A 19,885-nucleotide genomic window follows, 5' to 3' on the forward strand; every position below is an offset into this window, starting at 1 on the left:
GGTATAATTTTTGATATTTTCAGTTTATTAGGTACAATTCCATAACAAAGTGATTGGTTGAAGATATAGGTTAATGGTTCTACAAAAAAGTTTATACACTCTTTTACCACACGAGGTGATATATCATCAAAGCCGCTCGACTTTGATGGATTTAAAGTGGAACATACTTTCAGAACTTCAAAAACCGAAGTTGGAGTTAAAAACATTGAATTTATCGGGGATTCATTACTAAGAAAGGAGCTGAATGAGCATGGTGTAGATGGAATATTCTGAGAAATGTTACTACCTATAAAATGAGTTAAATTCATTTGCAATATCAGGTGCTGTTTCATACTTTTTACCATTATTAAACATAACATTAGGAATACCACGAAGCTTTCTTTTCCCTAGCAGATGGTTTATTTGGTTCCATGTTTTCTTAATATCTCCTCTAATATTATTAAAGAGATGGAGATAATAATCTTCTTTTGCAGCACGTAACAAATGAGTTAATTTATTCCTATATTTATTCAACTTAATCTTATTTTCCAGACATCGATTTTTCAAATAATTCTTATGCAGTCTGTTCTTTTTATTAATAGATCGCAACAAGCCCTTTGATACCCATGGTTTTTTAAATTTGTGTTTATGTGTTCTTTTAACTACCTCTGGAAAACACTCATTATACAGACATTGAAATTTGTTGAGAAACATTTCATAACATACATTGACATCATTGATTGCACCTAAAATACTCCAGTCTGCGTTTTTTAGTTTTCTCTTAAATGCATTGATATTGTCATCAGTAATTAATCTCTTCTTTACAGATGTATTAGGACATTTGTTCACATGTGTAATCTTCTTCACTGCACAAATAGGAAAGTGATCTGATATATCATCGATAAGTAAACAGCTTTTTATCATATTGACATCATAAGAATTACAAAAAATGTTATCGATGAGAGTTGCTGATGCGTTAGATATTCTTGTGGGTTTGGTTATTAATGGATAAAAGCTATGACTATACATGAGATTCAAAAATGCATTAGTACTCTGACTTGTTTCAATATTCAATAGATTTGCATTAAAGTCACCCATAATAAACATTTCAAGATTACTTCTATTAATCATATTAATATATTCTTGCATTTTCTCATTAAAACATGTGAAGTTCACATTTGGTGCTTTGTAAACACAACCAATAACAATAGACTTTCTTTTCTTGCATTTCAATTCAATAAATAAAGAATCACATATATCAGAGCAAGTAGATACATCCTGGTATGTTTCAAAATCAAAATCATTGTCAACATAGATACACACTCCACCTCCAGCCTTTTCAGATCTATTTACATGTACAAGAGTATAACCAGGAATATTAAACATATCTGTGATTGTATATGGTTGAAACCAGGTTTCTGATATACCAATGACACTGAACTTATGTTGAATTGACCCAGTAAGTATAAAAATTTGTCAAAGTTTTTTATCAAACTCCTTGCATTAATATGAAGCAAGGAAAATAAATCATCTGGATCCCAGTTGAGCATGTTATTGAACTCGTCAGAAAATATATAATTACATTTTAATCTTTCAATAAAGTTTTCATTGTCCAAACCATAAGAACAAATGTCAAAATCTAGATCATTCATTTCGAATGGGTTTAATTTCATACATCTAAATCTGTCGTACTCAATATCCTTATTCAACTTAAAGAATGATAATAACTGGAATTTGAATTCATTGTCGGATTTATAATGATTAAAGGGTAACACATAAATACAATCATCACATAAGTTACCTCGTGTATACTGTCTCAGGCATTTACCACAAATATAACACTTCATCACCACTCACACAAAAATTATGAACCGTACGGAAAAGAAGAAGAAAAACAAAATGTATATATATATTTACAAGAAACAGACAAGGTAAATTTGAAACTACTAGTATAGATATGAAGTTGAGTCCACTGGCAAGTTTATGACTGTAAGCATGTAAGTATTTTGATACTCAGGATGATATCCATAGTTTATGTAATCCGTAGATGTTCAATAAGACAAGAGTTTAATACTGAGTTCATAGTTTAATATGTATTTCTATAAGTCCAGTTTACAAGTTCGTTCACAAATCGTCTATGAATACATCATATTAGTTTAATGCGTTCAGATCAGACACGGTTCTGATAAGTTTTTTGTTCATTTGGCCATCATCCTGTTGGATCAAGGCAAAGACGCGGCCATCTGTGCTCCACGAAGTTGATACGCGAGGATGACGCGATGTGCGTGTAAGCAGGTCAAGATTTTTCTTTGAGAGATCTTCTGCTATAACAACACCAGAACCTTTTAGTTTTCTACGGTTACTGAACATTAGGAATTTGGTTTGGTGTGAAACGAATTTGACGATAATAGGTGGTGGGCGTGAACGGGTAGTGTCATTGCTTGGTGAGATACGAGCTGGGATCCGGTGTGAGCGATCAATACTATCAGGTTTAAGATCGACTCCAATTTGCTTGGCGATATCAATGGCAATCTGGTTGGTGTCCTCTCCAGGGGTAGCTTTGACTCCCAGGAGCCGTATGCTGTTACGTCGCGAGTACTGATCAAGGTGATCTACCCTGGCTTCTAGGTCCTTCAATTTAGCTGAAGTGGTTTCCAGTGTAGCCTCTACTTCACGTAACTGGTGGAGCTTGCTATCGATGGCTACCTTCAAGTCATGAAGTGTGCCAAGCTTCTCATCCAAGATGTCGCTGATTTTATGCCGCTCAGCCTCCATGGCAGCTGTGAGCTTTGCTTCCAGGATTTCAGTGTAGGAGTGTCGTTCCTTCACTAAAGCAGACGAAACTGCCTTTTCTACAACAGACTGTAAATGATCCCAGCCCTGAGCTGGGCTGAGGTTGACTTCATCACTGGTACGGGAGGAAAGTGGGGTAGTACTAGTATAGCTCCCTTCCTTTACACTAGTAGAATGCGGGGTAAGCGGAGTGCCTTTCCCTGCCAGTGATGAATTGCATGCAACAGAGTCGGACTTCAATCGAGGACGAAGGTTGGGTCTTTTAGCACCCGACATGCTGTCTGGTTACTACACAATATCAAATGACAATGTGACTTTAAAAAAAAAAAAAAAGCAGTTTAAGTGAACCTGAGGAAGTAGACCTGTAAGTAGTAATCTCTTCCTCAGACAAGGAGGCAAAGACTTGAGCAATATTGTACTGAACTACTGGGACTGAGGATTAAAGGACAATTTGGCCTCAGAACTGAGTACAGAAAGTTAGTGTATCCGTAACTGACAAGTTATTAAGGCGAATCAATCACCAAAGGACCAGAAAGCAGTCCTGAGAATACCAATGAACTTTGTGATAATGAGTCATCACCAGCACAGAATCACACAAGTGGGAATGGAGTGGGACTGAAGCAAAGTTCACACTGTCTTGGTGAATAAAGTATACTCAGGTATCAATATCAAATATAAAATCACTTTAGCAAACGTTTCCACACATATGATACTAGATGAACTGGTTCCAATGAGGGATAAATCAAAGAGACCTGTAGCTCAGCTCAATTAGTCATTATGGTCTTCATACACCCTCAGAAAAAGTATATAGGTGGGACTGAAGTACAAGCTGATACCTATTATGCCAGTATTTAGTATCAAACATTTAATAACATCAGGTGAAAATTCACATTACCAGTGGTTTCTATGTGTTCTCAGATGGTCCTAAAACATGATCAATATACATTATATGTCACAAGAGAGTCCAGGTAGAATTTAATATTTGAACCTAAAAACACTATTGACCTTAGCATGTGATCTCCAACATCATCACATGAAGATACCCCAATGCATCAATGAATCAATTGCAATTGTTATCTGAGCATCTCGTGTATTTTTGTTACAAGAGAGTCTGCCAGATAAATTTAAAAATTTGTGACAATGGAAAATGGGAGGATGAAAGTAAGACACACAGGCAGATGCCATTTGTATCCCACATCATTGCTTTTACCTTCAGTGAAGACAAAAATAAACAATTTCAATGTTTTTATGATGATCTGCAGTTTATCTACTGACCTTTGGCTTATCACTCCATCGAGCCTCAAAGAAATCAGCTAAAACTTGGTAGCGTTGTCTTGCTATTTCAGGATCATTCAGATATCTGGCAAAGGCTGCTTCTTTGAATTGTCTAGCACACACAAAAATAAGGAAGAGTAAAGACAAAATTACTTTCCAAACTGAATTCATATAAGACAAGAAAAAGCATGGGTTATTTTCATACTCTCTTACAATTTTAGTACACAAATCATAGAATTATGTCTGTATTTTTATGCTTTATGGAACCTTCTGCTGCTAACCTGGCAAATCAAGACCAACTGAAAAAGATAACAAATGCTCAGAGTGTTCATCTTTGAATGGTTCACCATGAAATTGCCTATAAAACATGCAATTGCATTACTTCATACAAGCACACAGGGCAAGTCCACCCCTCATATTTTGTGACGATTTGAACAAATCAAAGGCAGGCAGCAGTCAGATCCTTTTGATTGCAACTAGGGAACTGAGTTGTAACATAAATTTGGACAATCCTGTACAATTTTCTTAGTATTCAACATATTATATAGCAATTAATAATGTATACTGTCTAAGATGTGCTTTCAAGAAAGAACTATAATACTGCCCTGTTTTTGGACTCAGGCTTGTTTACACCATGGAGAGCACTCCAGCTACAAGTTAAGACTTACAGTACCCTCACTGTGATATAACTGAATTTGTCATTGACATTCTACCCATTGAAACACTGCAAGGAAAGCAGAAACTGTAGAATAATGATTTACTCAACGAGGCTTTCCAAGCAACACAATTTGAACCCTTCACCTTGAGGTTTAAAGCCCAAAGACTTACCCATCAAACCTTTATTCTGATACAGGAGAGGGGAGACACCTACCTGTGATAGAGGACCATGACAGCCCTTCCATCAGCTTGTCTTTCAACAAGGTATTCCTCAAGCTCGTATTTAAGCCTTGTCCAGAGCAGGGATGGAATGCGTACGGTGGTAGGATCCACGGGGGACCAGTACTGGTAAATTTCATCCAACACCTCATCATCGATAGACAGAATGTCTTCCAGTTCAGCATGGGATAATCCACTCCTACAAGATATCCAAACGAAGCAATGTATAAATGTTGATGCTTGACGGGGAAGTAGAGATGCAATCTTTATGTAGATTAATCAATGATTTTCAACTAAATAAACCAGCACATCACTTTCTACAAAATTTTATATCATGTGTTCATATGCATGAAGATAACAGGAATAAAATGCAACTTGTTCATATACCACTTCAGACAATGCTTAATCTATTTACTGCTAATTCCTTATAGAAGAAAAATCAGATGAAGTCCTGCCATATTATGTGACATCTACTATGATAATTTATAATTCAATGTTAGCTAATAAAATCAAAAAGATATATGACAATGCATCAATTTGAGAACTAGAAAAATCAGAAAGATGAAATAATATGTGAATGCTTTTCCTATATACTGACCGTGCAGCAGTAATGTAACCAAGTGCATGGGATACCAGCTTATAGCCAAACTGCCTCTCAAGTCGCTCAAAGAGTTTCCATATAGCTTCCCTGACAGTGACAGCCAAGTCCTCTTCCTTGACCTCAGTATAAGACTTCCATCGACGTGCCTCTTCAAACAGGAGCTTCAAGAAGAGAGGCTGAGGACACTTCAGGAATGCTACATAGAGAAGTGCAAAGATGTGTTGATAATAGATGAGTAAATAAGTAATTCCAATCTAGTAAAATATGAATATCTTGCCGAGGAACAATATTAATGTCTTGGTATCAGTTGAACCCTGAAACTTATGAGACTTATCCACTACACCATAACACTGATCGAGGATTTTATATCATAAACACTTCATTCCAAGAGATGGAATGATTTAAAAACAAAAATTTTCAATGATTAAATATAGGTAATATATTTTGATTGTCACATTCAAGTCACGATAGGTAGATAGGTATGATATTTTCATGTCAGAAAGATTGTGGCTTTCATTGTTGTCACTGCTTCTCTGCCTCATCTGCTAAAATGCACAAACCAATTGTAAATTAACTATATATCTGTTGCAATCTACTAAACTACCTGATCATTGATCTTCCATGCTTCTTGAACTTTTAATATAACTCTGTGGCATCGCATCCTCTTGACAATAACAACTATCTAATTGATGCAATATAGATCCGGCTTTTGGGTTTTCAATACTTTCATGAACCTTTACTGTAATTAAATTCAGTCAAATAATCTGGATATTATACACATGCTAGCACAATTTCATTGATCATGTAAATATCAAAGATTAATGACAGCAAAGACGTATGCTTCAAAAGATACTTCACCTTTCTTAAGGATATTCTTCTGTTCTTCTGTCACAGCTCTTCCAATACCCTGCATCCACGTGTGCATGATCTCATCTCCAGTTCCTTCTGAGAGGGCTTCCACAGACAGGAAACATTCTTCATTGCCCAGCAGCTGCCTCAGCTTGGGAAGAATGCCATACATGTCAGGAAGAGTGGACACCACTACACTGACTTTTGGAGGAAGGTTTCTTGGTAGCCATAGACATCTGAGTTGTATAGAAAAAAAGGTGATTATTACAACAAAATAATTGCATGAATAATATCAACAAGAAATATATTTGGCCATAGCATACAAATAGTGTATTTTGCGATGCATGAATTGGTGGCAAATTCATGGGGTTTCACAGCAACTGCATTAAAAATTGACTCATGCTAGAAGCTGAAGAGTTTGTATTTCTTTGATAAGCATAAAGTAAATAAAATAATATGTAAAAATATTATATCAAGAAGCAAAGCTGTATTTTACATGCAAACATCTAATAACTAATCATTACTAAATAATATTACAAAGTGAAATAATTGACGTGAAAGGGAATATACCTACTATCACCACACAATTTCATCATTTTCAAATCTTGCTTAAGTGATTATAGCAGCAAAATAAAATATGTTTCAAAAAGATGATAAAAATTGTTTATGTATTCATAGGAAGAAAATAAACAAATAATTGTGTGATCACATGTACATTCGAGAGAAAATTGTTTACCTATGAGCGCTATGGGCACTTTCAAGCTGGTCTAGAGAATCAAGCATAATGATCAGGTGTCTGTCACAGGTAGTAGAGACTTTCTCCAAAAGTGAATGAAAATATGGGAAAAGTTCCTTTGGCCTCCTCTCAATAAGCTCACTGCTGTCATAGATTTGATAAGCAGAGCATATCTGCTTTGCTATGGAGAGGATGACATTGATAATGGTTGAGCTTTGAGAGGTAGTACCAAGAAACCTGGACACCACCACACAAGGATGTCCAAGATGCTTCTGAGCATTCTCCTGTACCATAGCCATGATGGATGTCTTCCCACTTCCGGATGGACCATGGATCGCAATGGGCTTCCTGAACTTCTCATCTTTGATTTTCTCGAAGATGGCATGGATGATGTCCTCACAGCCGTGAAAGTTGATGCACTTGGAACGGCAGAATTCAGCATGGTTACAGACTTCTATGAAGAGTTCATCTTTACTTAGTTCATAGTGGGTGTACTTTGTCTTGGCATTCTTGATGAGGTTGATGGTATTGTTTGTAACAGCATTAGAGAATTGATCAAGGTAGGTTCTATGATCTGAACGAGAGGGGTCAACACCCTTGGGAGACCACTTTACATTGAACTGGTGAACGTTCTGCTCATTCAAGCGTTTTGTTGCATATTGGTCTTTGAGATCTCCTAGAAGTTTCTTAGCATCCTCCTGCACCTTGTTCTCACTATCTAAATCACAGAACCTGAAAATGGAAAATATCCAGCCATCAGACTTGACAACATCTAATATCCTTTGAGGGGTAACAGAGTGTTAAATATGATACCTGATATAAAATGTTCTTATAGAACAGCTGTTATAATAGGATTTGCTGTTTCATGTTCTATTCAAATTAGACTGACTTTCTACAAAATACCAATATTGCATGCCTTGCCAGAGCATGATACTAGTTTACAATAAAACACCAGAGAAACATAATAATCATAAATGTATCATTCCACTTCTCTGATGCACTTCATACATTGACACAAAGTCTCCTAGTGCTTTGCAGATATATTATTACCTAAGTCATCTAGTGGTGGCATGCCCACACATATTTTATGCACTTTCTTTCCAACCTGGGAAGCATTGTAACAAAAGTTTCCAAACATAACTGCCAGACAAACATACTGGCTTTCGCATCCTACCGGTTACCCATTGAACACCTGGATGGATAGTGGTTAAGTTCAGAATGATGTCTTTCCAAAGGATGCTAGGCTGCTGTAAGATTGGAATAAACGACCCTCTTATTACAAGGTGATTATAAGAACCATTTCACAAAGATGCTTTTCCTACTCACTTGCTGGTATTTGTTTTTCCAAGATGCTCCTCCAGATCTGTGATCGTTCTCAATACCCCTACACAGTGGTCATCAGGATTCTTGGAATCAAGTGCCTCTCTCACTTCTTGCTCAGTCACTGCAAATAAAAACAATCATGTAATGCCTTTCAATATCTGTTGTTTACACGGTTAGTTGATACATTCGACCGTTTAAAGTCAAACATTGTTATCCCACAAGCTAGGGTGTGCATGTATCAGGATTGCTTACTTGGTATCTATGTGCTCTACTACCAATAGCCCTAATAATACATATATTTTAAGAAACTATTACATCATACCATGGATTCCTTAAAACACTCTGTGATTTAGCATCCAATTTCCGTGCATAGAGAAATGCCAAGCAATTAGATGCTACATGTTATGCTTTTTTATTTTAATGGAACTTTTGCTCTTAAAGTTCTACTTCAATTTACCAGACATAAAAAATGTTTGCTTCTCAGCCTCAGTGATCTGTCCAGCCTTCCCGGCATCGGAAGCCGCTCTCCTGAGTACACCGACGAGCTGATCGGAGATGGTTGACCACTGCTTCCTGACCTGCTCCATGATCGGTTGAAGAACATAGACGGGAGGAACCGTGTTATCATCCCGTAGATACCACGATGAGAGAAGATTGATGTGATCCCCATTGGTGACATGTTCACTGAGAATACCGTACATGCTAGCAGGGATAGTGGCTGGTATGGGACGATAGCCATAACGCTGACCAAGGATGAACTGCCAGTACAAGAGATGTGTATTACCATGAAAAAAATCAATAAATTAATTCATGGCATAAAAGGAGATTGATTTCAATAGAAGAGGATATAAAAATGCGACTTTGATATGCTTATTCGAATTGCAATATTACAATGATGGGGAAAATTTGAAGTTATTTTTTTCTTAATTCATACATCTTGTGATTTAATTCTATTACATTAAAAATATAATCTGGTTATAAAGACTTTGAGGTGGACTCATGTTCATGAAATTTTTGAGATAGAGGTAGAATGCAGTAGAATTGTGCCCTTTATCAATCCATTAGATTGAAGGCCTTCCAGTTAGAAGGGCCATTTTTAGACAATGAAAAAAAATAAAGATTTTAAAACTATAATAACAGAAAAAAAAATCAATAACAATAACCTTATTCCATCTATTGGTATATTAACAATTTTGTTTTAATACAGCATGGACATGTACATGAAAGTGGAAATATTGACAAAGCTGGATGAGCAATATTTGTAAAACTAGGTGCAGGGTTGTTGTGGCTAAGTGGATAAGTATCTGTACTTTGAACCACAAAGTGCGGGGTTTAAATCCCATTGCAGCAGTCATGTCCTTTGTCAAGGTGTTTATCTACATTTGCCACTCTCCGACCAGGTGTAGTAAATGGGTACCCAGTAGGTAGAAATTCCTTGAATGCTTGATGCACCTGATAGGGGTAGCCATGCTTTAAGTGGGGGTAATAGTATGCAGTCCTTAGAAACATTAAATTAAGTGCTATATAAATGTTTCTGATTTTTATTTATTAAAAAATAAAACCTTGAAAAGTCAGCTTTATAATAGACAGAACACAACATGACATAGTAAAGTAAGGGTCTCACCAGAAAGTTTGGCCCCATCGAGACATTCTGGCATTTCTGTATCTCCCTGAGACAGATCTGGGAGGTAGTGTGATCAGTGGATGCTTCATCCCGGACACCCCATCGCATATCAACCAGCTGGAAGTCAAGATCATTGTTCTTACACCACCACCAAACAGTCGGGTATACTTCATTCAACAACACATTCCTCTCCGCTTCAGCATCTGGGTTATCAAGAAATTCAAAAAAGATATATAAAGTTAAAATATCAAGGTCTGGGATATATAAATTACTCAAATGGCCTGTTTCTATAACTCATATCTGTCTTCAATCCCATTTCAGACAAGATATTATAGTCACCTCATTTATGCCAATAAATGTGCATTTACATTTTGGTGGTGTTGCAAGAAAATATTTGCAATCAATTGCACATTTCTAATGCTAATTTACAATCAATATATCAATTGTAACTATATCAAAATTAATTTTTACTTCTTGTTGCGAAGAGCAGACCAGCAACAAAGTGCCAATTTGCAATTTATTGTCACAGGCTTATGATTAATTTGTAGACCTAAAATTAGTTTGTAATTGATTTAGAGTAGAGTCTAAAAAACTTGTCCAAAGCTGAGCAGACACTGACAATTAACATCATCTTGATTTCATTCATACATCAGTTTATATAATGCAACTCTTGAACCCCCCCCAAAAGAAGTGCCTATTTCTTTGAAAATTAAATCCTTCTTGGTGGCTGCTGTCGACCTCCCCCCTATCATCCACTGACTTTGTACTATGAAATGTTGTTGACCCTACATTGTGTCATGCCATGTATTAAACAAGTGTTTATTTTATAGCAAGAAAGATTATTACAGGATTCTGCTGAAGAAAGCAGGAATACATTTATCCTTACCAACAAAGGTAGAGCTGACAAATATCCTGACAACCTTTGGAGGGAGTTCAGGTACCGTTGTGTAGCCGGAGTATATCGACTGTTTTATCTTCAAATCCCCTTCCCCATCAGCCATTTTTGGCTTGATCACCACCTGAAAAATTAAAACATGATATATTACAAATAAAAAAATGTAATTTGACATGAAAAAGAAAAACTAAGATTTGTATGCATGCGTTCCACACATTCAATATAATGAAAATAAAATAAATGAAGTGGCATACAGGTGCATTCAATTTGTATATTCACACCTGTTGCCTATTTAGTGTTTTTTGAGAAGTCAGATAAGGTTAAAAGTTGCAGTATCAGTTTTATTCCAACTCCAAGTGTCCAAATATGAAGTGTATGAAGAGTGTCAAATACAATATACACTCTGCTTAAACAGGAAGTAAGTAAAGCATGTTGTTAGAGGTACATGTAAAGCTGTACTACTGTAATTTGCGTTGTTTGAAAGTGCAACTGGTAATCCTCTGTTTTTAACGAGCAGGAAATACAATGTGAACATAACATGCAATCTAAGTGAACTATACAAAGTCAATAGTATCTACATATAATAGTAACATATGGAATAAGGCTTACTTTCAATTATGCAAGTCAATTCAGGCTGGTCAAATAATACTGATTGCACCTTCACCAATAAGCAGAGTAAATGATTTGTATGTCACAGAAAACAATCAGCCTGTGATAACATTGCATAACTTCCCTTCAAACACCTGAACAGGAAGAGACTCATGTGAGTAATAGTTCAGGAGTTGTATATCACATCAAATACCACACAAAAACAGTGTCATGAACTTCACAAAGTGTAAAATGATTTAGTGCTGAAACTAGTCAACTGATTTATTTTGTGCAACAGTTCTAGGCAATTAATCAAAATAATTTTACCATAGATATGGCTCTAGAATGACAGATATTACGCTTTGAATATTACTGAGCTATAGGCAAACAATGACAATGTACTTTTACATTTCATTTGAGTCCAAATCATAACAGAATGGCAAGTAATTGGTCAGATTTTAGTTGCTACTACTGAAAAATACCATCAGCATCCCTATAAATTGGTAGAAATTTTAAGATTGTTACCCGGATGCTTCAAAAATTACAAAAATAATGCAAGCCTTATATCTTGGTATTTACATCATTGAAATTCTCTTCACAGTCCTGCTACCTATTGTGACAAATATTCAAAATGTTATGTACATAAATGCAAACAATGACTGAGGTTAAAGGTATTGTTGCGTAACAATGTAACATGAGTAAGGGTGCAACATGAGTGACTAACAACCAGACTAACAACCAAATATCTGAATTGCACACATAATTTCTAGAGCAATATACTGGTAATCATTTTCTTGGTGATTGAAATTCATGAAAAACCAGTGGCTGTGTGCTCATATATGAGTATTTTTATAATAGTGAAGAGATTTTCCAACAGAGTTTTGAACATGTCATATTTCAAATATTTTAATGTTAAATGTGTTGATTTATTTAAAGGGATCCTTATCCCATGATGTAGAGATAGTACAGATAAAATTAGTCTAAAGACAAAGTCATTTTCATTTCACAAGGCTTTTTATGGAAAAAATGGTCAATTTGAAGCACAAAAATGTGACATGCTCAAATAGGGTACATCTGATGCAACTTATCTACATATTTCATATATATTTTGCACTCATTTGTTGTAATTATGTTGCTACCATGTCAGGTATGCAGGGAATAGCGTAAAACTGCACATACACTGTAACTAAAGGTTTCAAATGACTGATTTTCCAAAAGTGGAACATGTGTGCTACTCTTGGTGTCCACCTTGTTTTTTTTGTAACAAAGGTTCCACAACACTGCTAGAATATGGACTAGTTAATGAGATACAGTACCATAGTAAAACTTCTTCAATTTGAAGAACTCACTGAATGAATGGGGATTGCTTTCAAAATTTTTATACTAAAACTGAATTCTGGGTACTTGTAATTAGGGGAAAATTTGGTGTCCATTGTTGCAGGGGTCATAGTTCTGTTAATTTTAATTGTTAATTTTCTTGTAAGAAAATTAAATAATGTTCATATAATTGGAGACTGGTTGCCTTGAACCTGGCAGTATATCTCATGAATCTTTGATTACTCAGTGTGTTCAGAGCATTTTTTATAAAGGAATTTATATTTTCTTTCTGTCACACTTTCCCTCCCCAGTATTGTAAAATTACTCTTATGAATAGACACATAAATTTTGATTAAGTGCTAACTCAGGGCTTGACATTAGCAATGGCCCGGGCCAACCAGAAAAAAGAGAGTCGGGCCACAAAAATTATGTAAAAGCGAACACTTGGTGGCCCGGTTGGGCTAGCAAAATTTTGATAAATTGTAATGTTTTCTATTGTTTTAGGACCACCATATTTGCTTTGCGGGCCACAAAAAATATGAAATTGCTGATTTTAGTTGACTGATCGGGCAACCAAGAAAAAAAAGTTAGTGTGGAGCCATGGCTAACTTCAGTCAGTAGAGCTGTTCCAAAGAAAGCCTGATCTGGCTGAAAAAAAGAACAAAGATAAAAAAGAAAAGAAAAGAGAAAAAGAAAGAAATTAAACTTTAAAAGAGAGAAAAAAGGAAAACAAAAGTATATTAATCTATATTTTGATGTTTGTATTTAGTTTTCCAGGAAATAATGTTAGGTTTACTTCAAAGTTATGGGAGTTATAGACTACCCACATTTTTTTCAGGGTGGGGGAATGAATTAACAAATATTTTAATTTTCCCCTCATTGTCCTGTGAAACAAAGAACTGGACATGAGGTATTAGCATTTGCTTTTAACATTTTCACAATATTTGTGTTCTGTTTTTCTTTCTTTCTTTCTTTCTTTAATGCCCTTTGTATCTGATTAATAGGCACTATATAAATGAAGTGTATTATTATTATTTGAATGGCATGCTGAGCTGAGGTAAGCCTTAGTATTTTTACGATGAGATTTTACATTTCAACAGCAATAATAATGGCAATATCCCCCCAATTTCACTTTTGTCGAAACATAGTTCTTACATAAAATGAGATGATCATGATTGGCAGCGTAAACAATATTTGTAGCCTGGACTCCTGCAAATTGCAGGCGTCATCAGGTGCAATTGCCCATTTAACTTTTAATCAAAGATGTGTTCCCAATTTAACCTAGGCCTAGTTAAGTTCTAGTGATGTAGAATCTATTTAATTTAAGACTTGATAAGTTTTGGTGGTCTGAGCGTTTCAATCTGCAATGATAAAAAAAAGCGTCTCTACCCTCCACGTGTACGTGTGTAAGTTCTTGCTCTTGTTGTGTATCCGGACGATCAATTAAATTAGAATGTCTTTTGGAAAAATTTACAAGCAAAGTTTCATCGATTTTTAGTACAAAATGTTATGAAATATTCCCGGAAATATTATAGAGAACAAAATAAAAGATTAAAAATATTACAACTATTGAATTTTTAATGTACCGGTATCCAAAGACAGAAAAGAAGGCTTCAAAAATGCGAAGTGTCTAGACAAGACACCAGACCCCCCCCCCCCCCCTCCTATAATAACACGGCCAAATCGTGGTTTCGAGAACCACTCGTTGATGCGCACTTGTGTACAAAGTGAATGGAGGTGGAAATAGGGAACCGTACGTGTGTCACTGAATAAAGACATACAGTCCGACCTCTTATCCGGACACGTTGGGACCAGCACCAATCCGGATAAGGGATTTATCCGGATCTGGGAGACCCAATATTAAATACACGCAGCTGCGCTGCCGGCTGCCTCCCCAGGCCACCGGCGGTAGCTACACTGCACTATTGTAGTGGGCGTACGGTAAAGACAATATTCACTGCAGAGTCAGTGCAAATTATGTGTTTTTTATTGAAATGAAATCGATCGATGGCCAAAACTCTTGGATAATTTACCTGCTAAAATGACTGAGGTATACATCGAGCATACTTCGAAAGAAAGTGAATGACTCGATGAAACCAAGTTTTAAAATGAGATCATCGCGGCGGGTATCGCAGCTTCGCAATGTCAGCCATTGTTCCACTGACTGTAGGCTCAAACATGATAGATGGCGCTGTCCGTATTGAGGCCTAAAGTTAGCTAGCAAGACATGTGTTGTTTTTCCCGCGAATCAAAAAGAGAAACGTAATGAAATGTTTGCGCTGCACCCTGATTTACTGGAAATTATCATTCCTAAAGTTCTTTTGGTGATTTGGGTGAGATATTTTCATGAAAAATATGTTTGGTGTAGGGTGACTATGTTGGGAAATATATGTAATCAGAGTGGGTTTATGTATAGGATTGAGTTTAGATTGAAATCTCATTTCCTCACGTACCTGTACTAGATTTAAAAAAAAAAAATCTCGGCAAGTGTGCGTCCGGATAATAGAGAGATCCGGATAAGGGGAGGCCGGATAAGAGAGGTCGGACTGTAACTCATAAGTGCTGCTGACTGCTGTATGACTGTGAACGGTGGTTCCCAATATCACGATAATGCCACTCATTCAAGGTTGGATAATGCCAATAACACATCGTATGGAGATCGAGGTCAACAGGCTTGACAGGATTCCGGTACAGGTACCTCTCACCTTATAACCGATGATGATGAAGTTAATGCCCGAGCCGCAGACATTGGTAGAAGCCAACGCAACCCCTCATGCCTCGCACAACCCATCGTGACATCAGCGGCCGGCCGGGCCGCCGCGCCACGGACCGAGTTCTAGACCTAGCAACAACATTCAACATACAGAAAACACGGCGGCTGGTCACCGCGATCACGAACGATAATCTCACAATTTCAGTTGCTACCAGTATAATCTACCGTATCTCAAACCTGAGAGTCAGACAAATCCTAAATATCTAGCCAAACTGAAAACAACCTCACCTTTCCAAAGAACCATGCATAATTTGCCTGTCGGCGTTAATCAAACCGAGGCTAGCAGCGAGCCAGCTAGGCCGAGACGTCAGGGTCAAATCATCGAAGCGATGGTAATCATGGTATGGTAGTATAGTACGCGAGAATATCCGGCCGGCCGGCCGTATTTATATTTTGCGTGGACGTCTTGAAACTACGAAAAGCCGGGGGAGGGAATCCCAGGGGGAGGGGCAGATGGTTTATTTCCAATTCGCCTCAATTCCCCCGGGGGGGGGGGCACTTCCATTCACGAGTGGATACCATGCGTGACCACGGGGTCTCGAAAAGCACCCTAAACACGTAATTTCCATATTATGAAAATGCACCCCTAAACAAGTATTGGCGTGTGAAACCCTACCGTTAACAAGTATTGGAAACAATTTACTCTTGACAAATATTCCCTGAAATGAATCCCTAAACAAGTAGGAATATTTTATTGTTACGGGTCCTTCGGTCGTCGGCTTTACCTTATTTGGTTAAGTACGACCCCACCTTCTACTCCTCGCGCAAATCGGACTCTACACACGAAGTGTTGGGGCAAAAAGGACATCCTTTATAAAAAAATTAATTTTGTTTTAACATCCCCGCAAATTTGACCCTTATCACGTTACGTACGTAACGTGCCCTATCGTAAAAAGGATATCCTTTTTACGTGTTTTTTTGGTCGCGCATGGTATCCACTCGTCAATGTAAGTGGCCCCCCCCCCCCCCGGGCTCAATTCTACTAACAAAATTATGGTCTACCATCAGTTCGTCCAATATATATATATATATATATTATATATATATACGGTATAGTGGTTATAGGGCGACCCTGATCCAATTTACCGTCAGATAGACAGATTTTCGAAACCATACCAATTAAAATTTCCTTTGTCGGGTTAAGTTGGGTTTTGAACAATGACAAGCCGCCATGCCTCAGCTGGATCAAAGCTTTTGCTTACTAACCCGTCTCTGTGGTCTAGTGGTTAAGGCACCGGCGTTCAAAGCTGGGGCCCGGGTTCGATTCCCGGCAGAGGCATTTTTTCGGCATCACCAATTTTCCAAAAGGGTAGATAGCTCTGGGGAACCTTGATCTACGCCTACCATTGTTCTCTTCATCCATTTCTTTACAAAGCTGTTGTACATGTATAACTTCACACACCCACAAACACACACGCACACACACACACACACACACATATCGGCCTATCAGTTAGGCCTACCATTTGATTGGACTAAATTGTGCAAATTAAATGAATGAACTTAATGAAATGGATATTAAACCAATTGGTTAGGGGCCGTGGAACAGATTTCAAGTGAGGGGGGGGGGTGAAAATGCAAAAAATCAGAACCCTATGGTAATTTTTATGTTTTTGTACATGCACGGTTTTCGAAAAAGATGGGGGACTGAAGACCCCCCCCCCCCGCCCGCTTCCGCGGCCTCTGCTGATTATGAGACGAAATGATCAGACGAAATGGTGATTAGACGAAGTGATGATTGGACGAAATGTTTAATGGACTAAATGGTTGTTAGATGACTCAGAAATGTTGATGGACGTTAAATAGACTAAGTAGACCATGTGGTGAGTGGACGAATTAGAAGAATTGGCAATTTACCGGGGAGATCCCGGGAGGGGGGGGTAAATAATTATGTAGATCAGGGGCCACTGATCTACAGATAGTAGATACAGATTAGTAAGTGTCATAAAATCTATATGAATAAGCACAGGCGCGGTTCTAGGGTCGGGGAGGTTTAGGGACTGTACCCCCCCAAAAAAAAAAAATAAATAAAAATAAACAAAAATAAAAAATCGCTGAAGCCCACAAAAAATGTTCGACCACGTACATGCAAAGAAAAAAACATAGATACATTAATGTATGTTAGTAGGCCCATATCATTGAAATGCTGCATATAATTTCATTAATGTCGTCATGTGCTCTAAAATTAAAGCTTCTACTATTCAAGTTCGAAAATTCCCACTTGGTCGATGATACAGGTTCCCTCGACAAACAAAATAACATCTACATACAGAATACATTAAAACTCTCTTAAAGTGGATGTGCATAGCAAAGAAACATCATGCCTAGCAACTTTTTTCCTAATTGACCTTCATACTTCACCCAACACGAATATTACTCTTGATTATAGGGTCCTGGGTCCCTGGGAACGACTCTTTTTTTCACAGGGGGTGCTGAAGTAAATTTGACAAGCAAATAAACAAAAATTAAGGTTGTTTTGGTAAAGATAAATTTGACAAGCAAAAAAAAAAAACACACAACAAACAATTGACCTACAAAATGTAAGTCAATCATCCTTCCAGGCAGAGACCAGAGTTTAGCACCCCCACTTCCCAGGGTCATGCTCTAGATTTGTCTATTTTTTTGTCAAAAGCACTCTCAAATTTTGTCATTCTTTAGGATATGTCGTGCTTTCTTAAGAAATATTTTTCTCTGACTCTATGAGGCTAAAGTTCATCGAAAAATTAAGTTTAAGTCAGGGATGATGTCAATCCATTTTTGGATAGGGGGAGTGGAAAAAATATCAACAATTTTCGGGCGCCAAATTCTTTAACACAGAGCTTTGCACATGCATGAAGAGCGCTGAAAACTTGACAACTTTATATGTTAAAGGTCAAGTCCACCTGAGAAAAATGTTGATTTGAATCAATAGAGAAAATCACACAAGCAATGCTGAAAATGTCATCAAAATTGGATGTAAAATAACAAAGTTATGACATTTCAAGTTTCGCTTATTTTAACAAAATAGTTATATGAACGAGCCAGTTACATCCAAATGAAAGAGTCGATGATGTCACTCACTATTTCTTTTGTTTTTTATTGTTTGAATTATACAATATTTCAATTTTTACGAATTTGACGATTAGGACCTCCTTGCCTTGAAGCGAAAGATGTTAAAATAATGGAATTCCACTTATTCAGGGAGGAATGAAACTGCATTTCAAATGACAATGACGAGAAAATAAAAATATTTCATACAATAAAATACAAAAGAAATAGTGAGTGAGTGATGTCATCAGTTCCTCATTTGCATACCGACCGAGATGAGCATATAACTGTTTTGTGAAATGAAGCGAAACTTCAAAATGCCATAACTTTCTTATTTTACATCTGATTTTGATGAAATTTTCAGTGTTATGCTAATTGAATTTTTCTCTTTTTATTCAAATCAAGTTTTTGTTTGGATGGACTTCCTTTAAGAATTTTAGGGCCGGATTCACAGTGCTTTGTTTCTGCTCGGTCGCCACGTTCCCTCGCTTGATATTTGAAACATTTTGGGGCCAGGGAGTAGGGATAAGCTGCTTAGTCTGATCAATAAGATATACGCTGCCCACGATAGGCCATTATTTGATAATCGTATTTCTTAAGCCCCCAGAACCCCCACCAAATTTTTTTGTCTAGAACCACACCTGCAGATCATTTTCAATTCCTTCAATACAGTATGAAGCTCTACTTAAAATCATATTCAATTTATTGATGTAGGGCATTAATCTTGTTATTACTGGGAAAGGGAGGGGGCTGAGTTTGGCTCTCAGGCGCACTGCAGGGAGGGGGGGGGGCAAACATGCAGGTGCTTATTTCACAAATCGATGCAACATTATTAAAGTATGATTTTTCTGTGAGGAGCGGGGATGAGGAGCATATATGCACAACAGGCCTTTTAAGAAACATGAAGAGAGCAAAGCAGTATTTAAATAAACGAGGGAACCCTTTTAGTCCATAATTAATGTGTTTTTTTTTACAAGATGCCGCCAAAGTTGTTAGTAGGAGCCTCCCTCCCTCGGCCAGGGAGAAGAAAAGGAAGAGACCAAAAAGAAGGGAATTGAAAAAAAAAAGAAGATAGAGAGAGAGGGAGAGAGGGGGGGGGGAGACTGAAGAGGAAGAATAAAAGCTATAGGGAGAGGGGAAGAAATTAGAGAGAAAAAAGGAATAAAAGAGATATTGTGTATAGGGGGGAACTGAAAAATGAAAAGAAGGGAAACGGAGAGAGGAAAGAA

At 37.1% G+C, this 19,885-nt stretch overlaps 1 protein-coding gene across 5 annotated transcripts in view; it reads right to left on the reverse strand.

The window, feature by feature from the left end:
• The window catches only part of LOC121411377 (NACHT domain- and WD repeat-containing protein 1-like), a 44,177-nt gene that overhangs the window by 15,965 nt on the left and 8,327 nt on the right, over positions 1-19,885 (reverse strand). Inside the window, exons 1-10 of one of the 5 annotated variants that reach the window (XM_041604065.1) lie at positions 15,858-15,963; positions 10,943-11,075; positions 10,057-10,259; positions 8,890-9,190; positions 8,436-8,553; positions 7,110-7,841; positions 6,383-6,609; positions 5,522-5,720; positions 4,919-5,122; positions 4,048-4,159 (exon numbers count right to left, since the gene is read on the reverse strand). In XM_041604065.1, coding sequence (XP_041459999.1) covers positions 4,048-4,159; positions 4,919-5,122; positions 5,522-5,720; positions 6,383-6,609; positions 7,110-7,841; positions 8,436-8,553; positions 8,890-9,190; positions 10,057-10,259; positions 10,943-11,057 — 2,211 coding nt within the window. In that variant the 5' untranslated portion in view covers positions 11,058-11,075; positions 15,858-15,963. Of the gene's footprint in view, positions 1-4,047; positions 4,160-4,918; positions 5,126-5,521; positions 5,721-6,382; positions 6,610-7,109; positions 7,842-8,435; positions 8,554-8,889; positions 9,191-10,056; positions 10,260-10,942; positions 11,076-11,560; positions 11,820-15,561; positions 15,828-15,857; positions 15,964-19,885 lie in introns of those variants that run through there. The other 4 variants (XM_041604067.1, XM_041604066.1, XM_041604064.1 and 1 more) reach the window with 4 other exon arrangements.

This window comes from Lytechinus variegatus, chromosome 3 (genome assembly GCF_018143015.1).
Source record: "Lytechinus variegatus isolate NC3 chromosome 3, Lvar_3.0, whole genome shotgun sequence".
In the NCBI taxonomy this organism is placed as follows: domain Eukaryota; kingdom Metazoa; phylum Echinodermata; class Echinoidea; order Temnopleuroida; family Toxopneustidae; genus Lytechinus; species Lytechinus variegatus.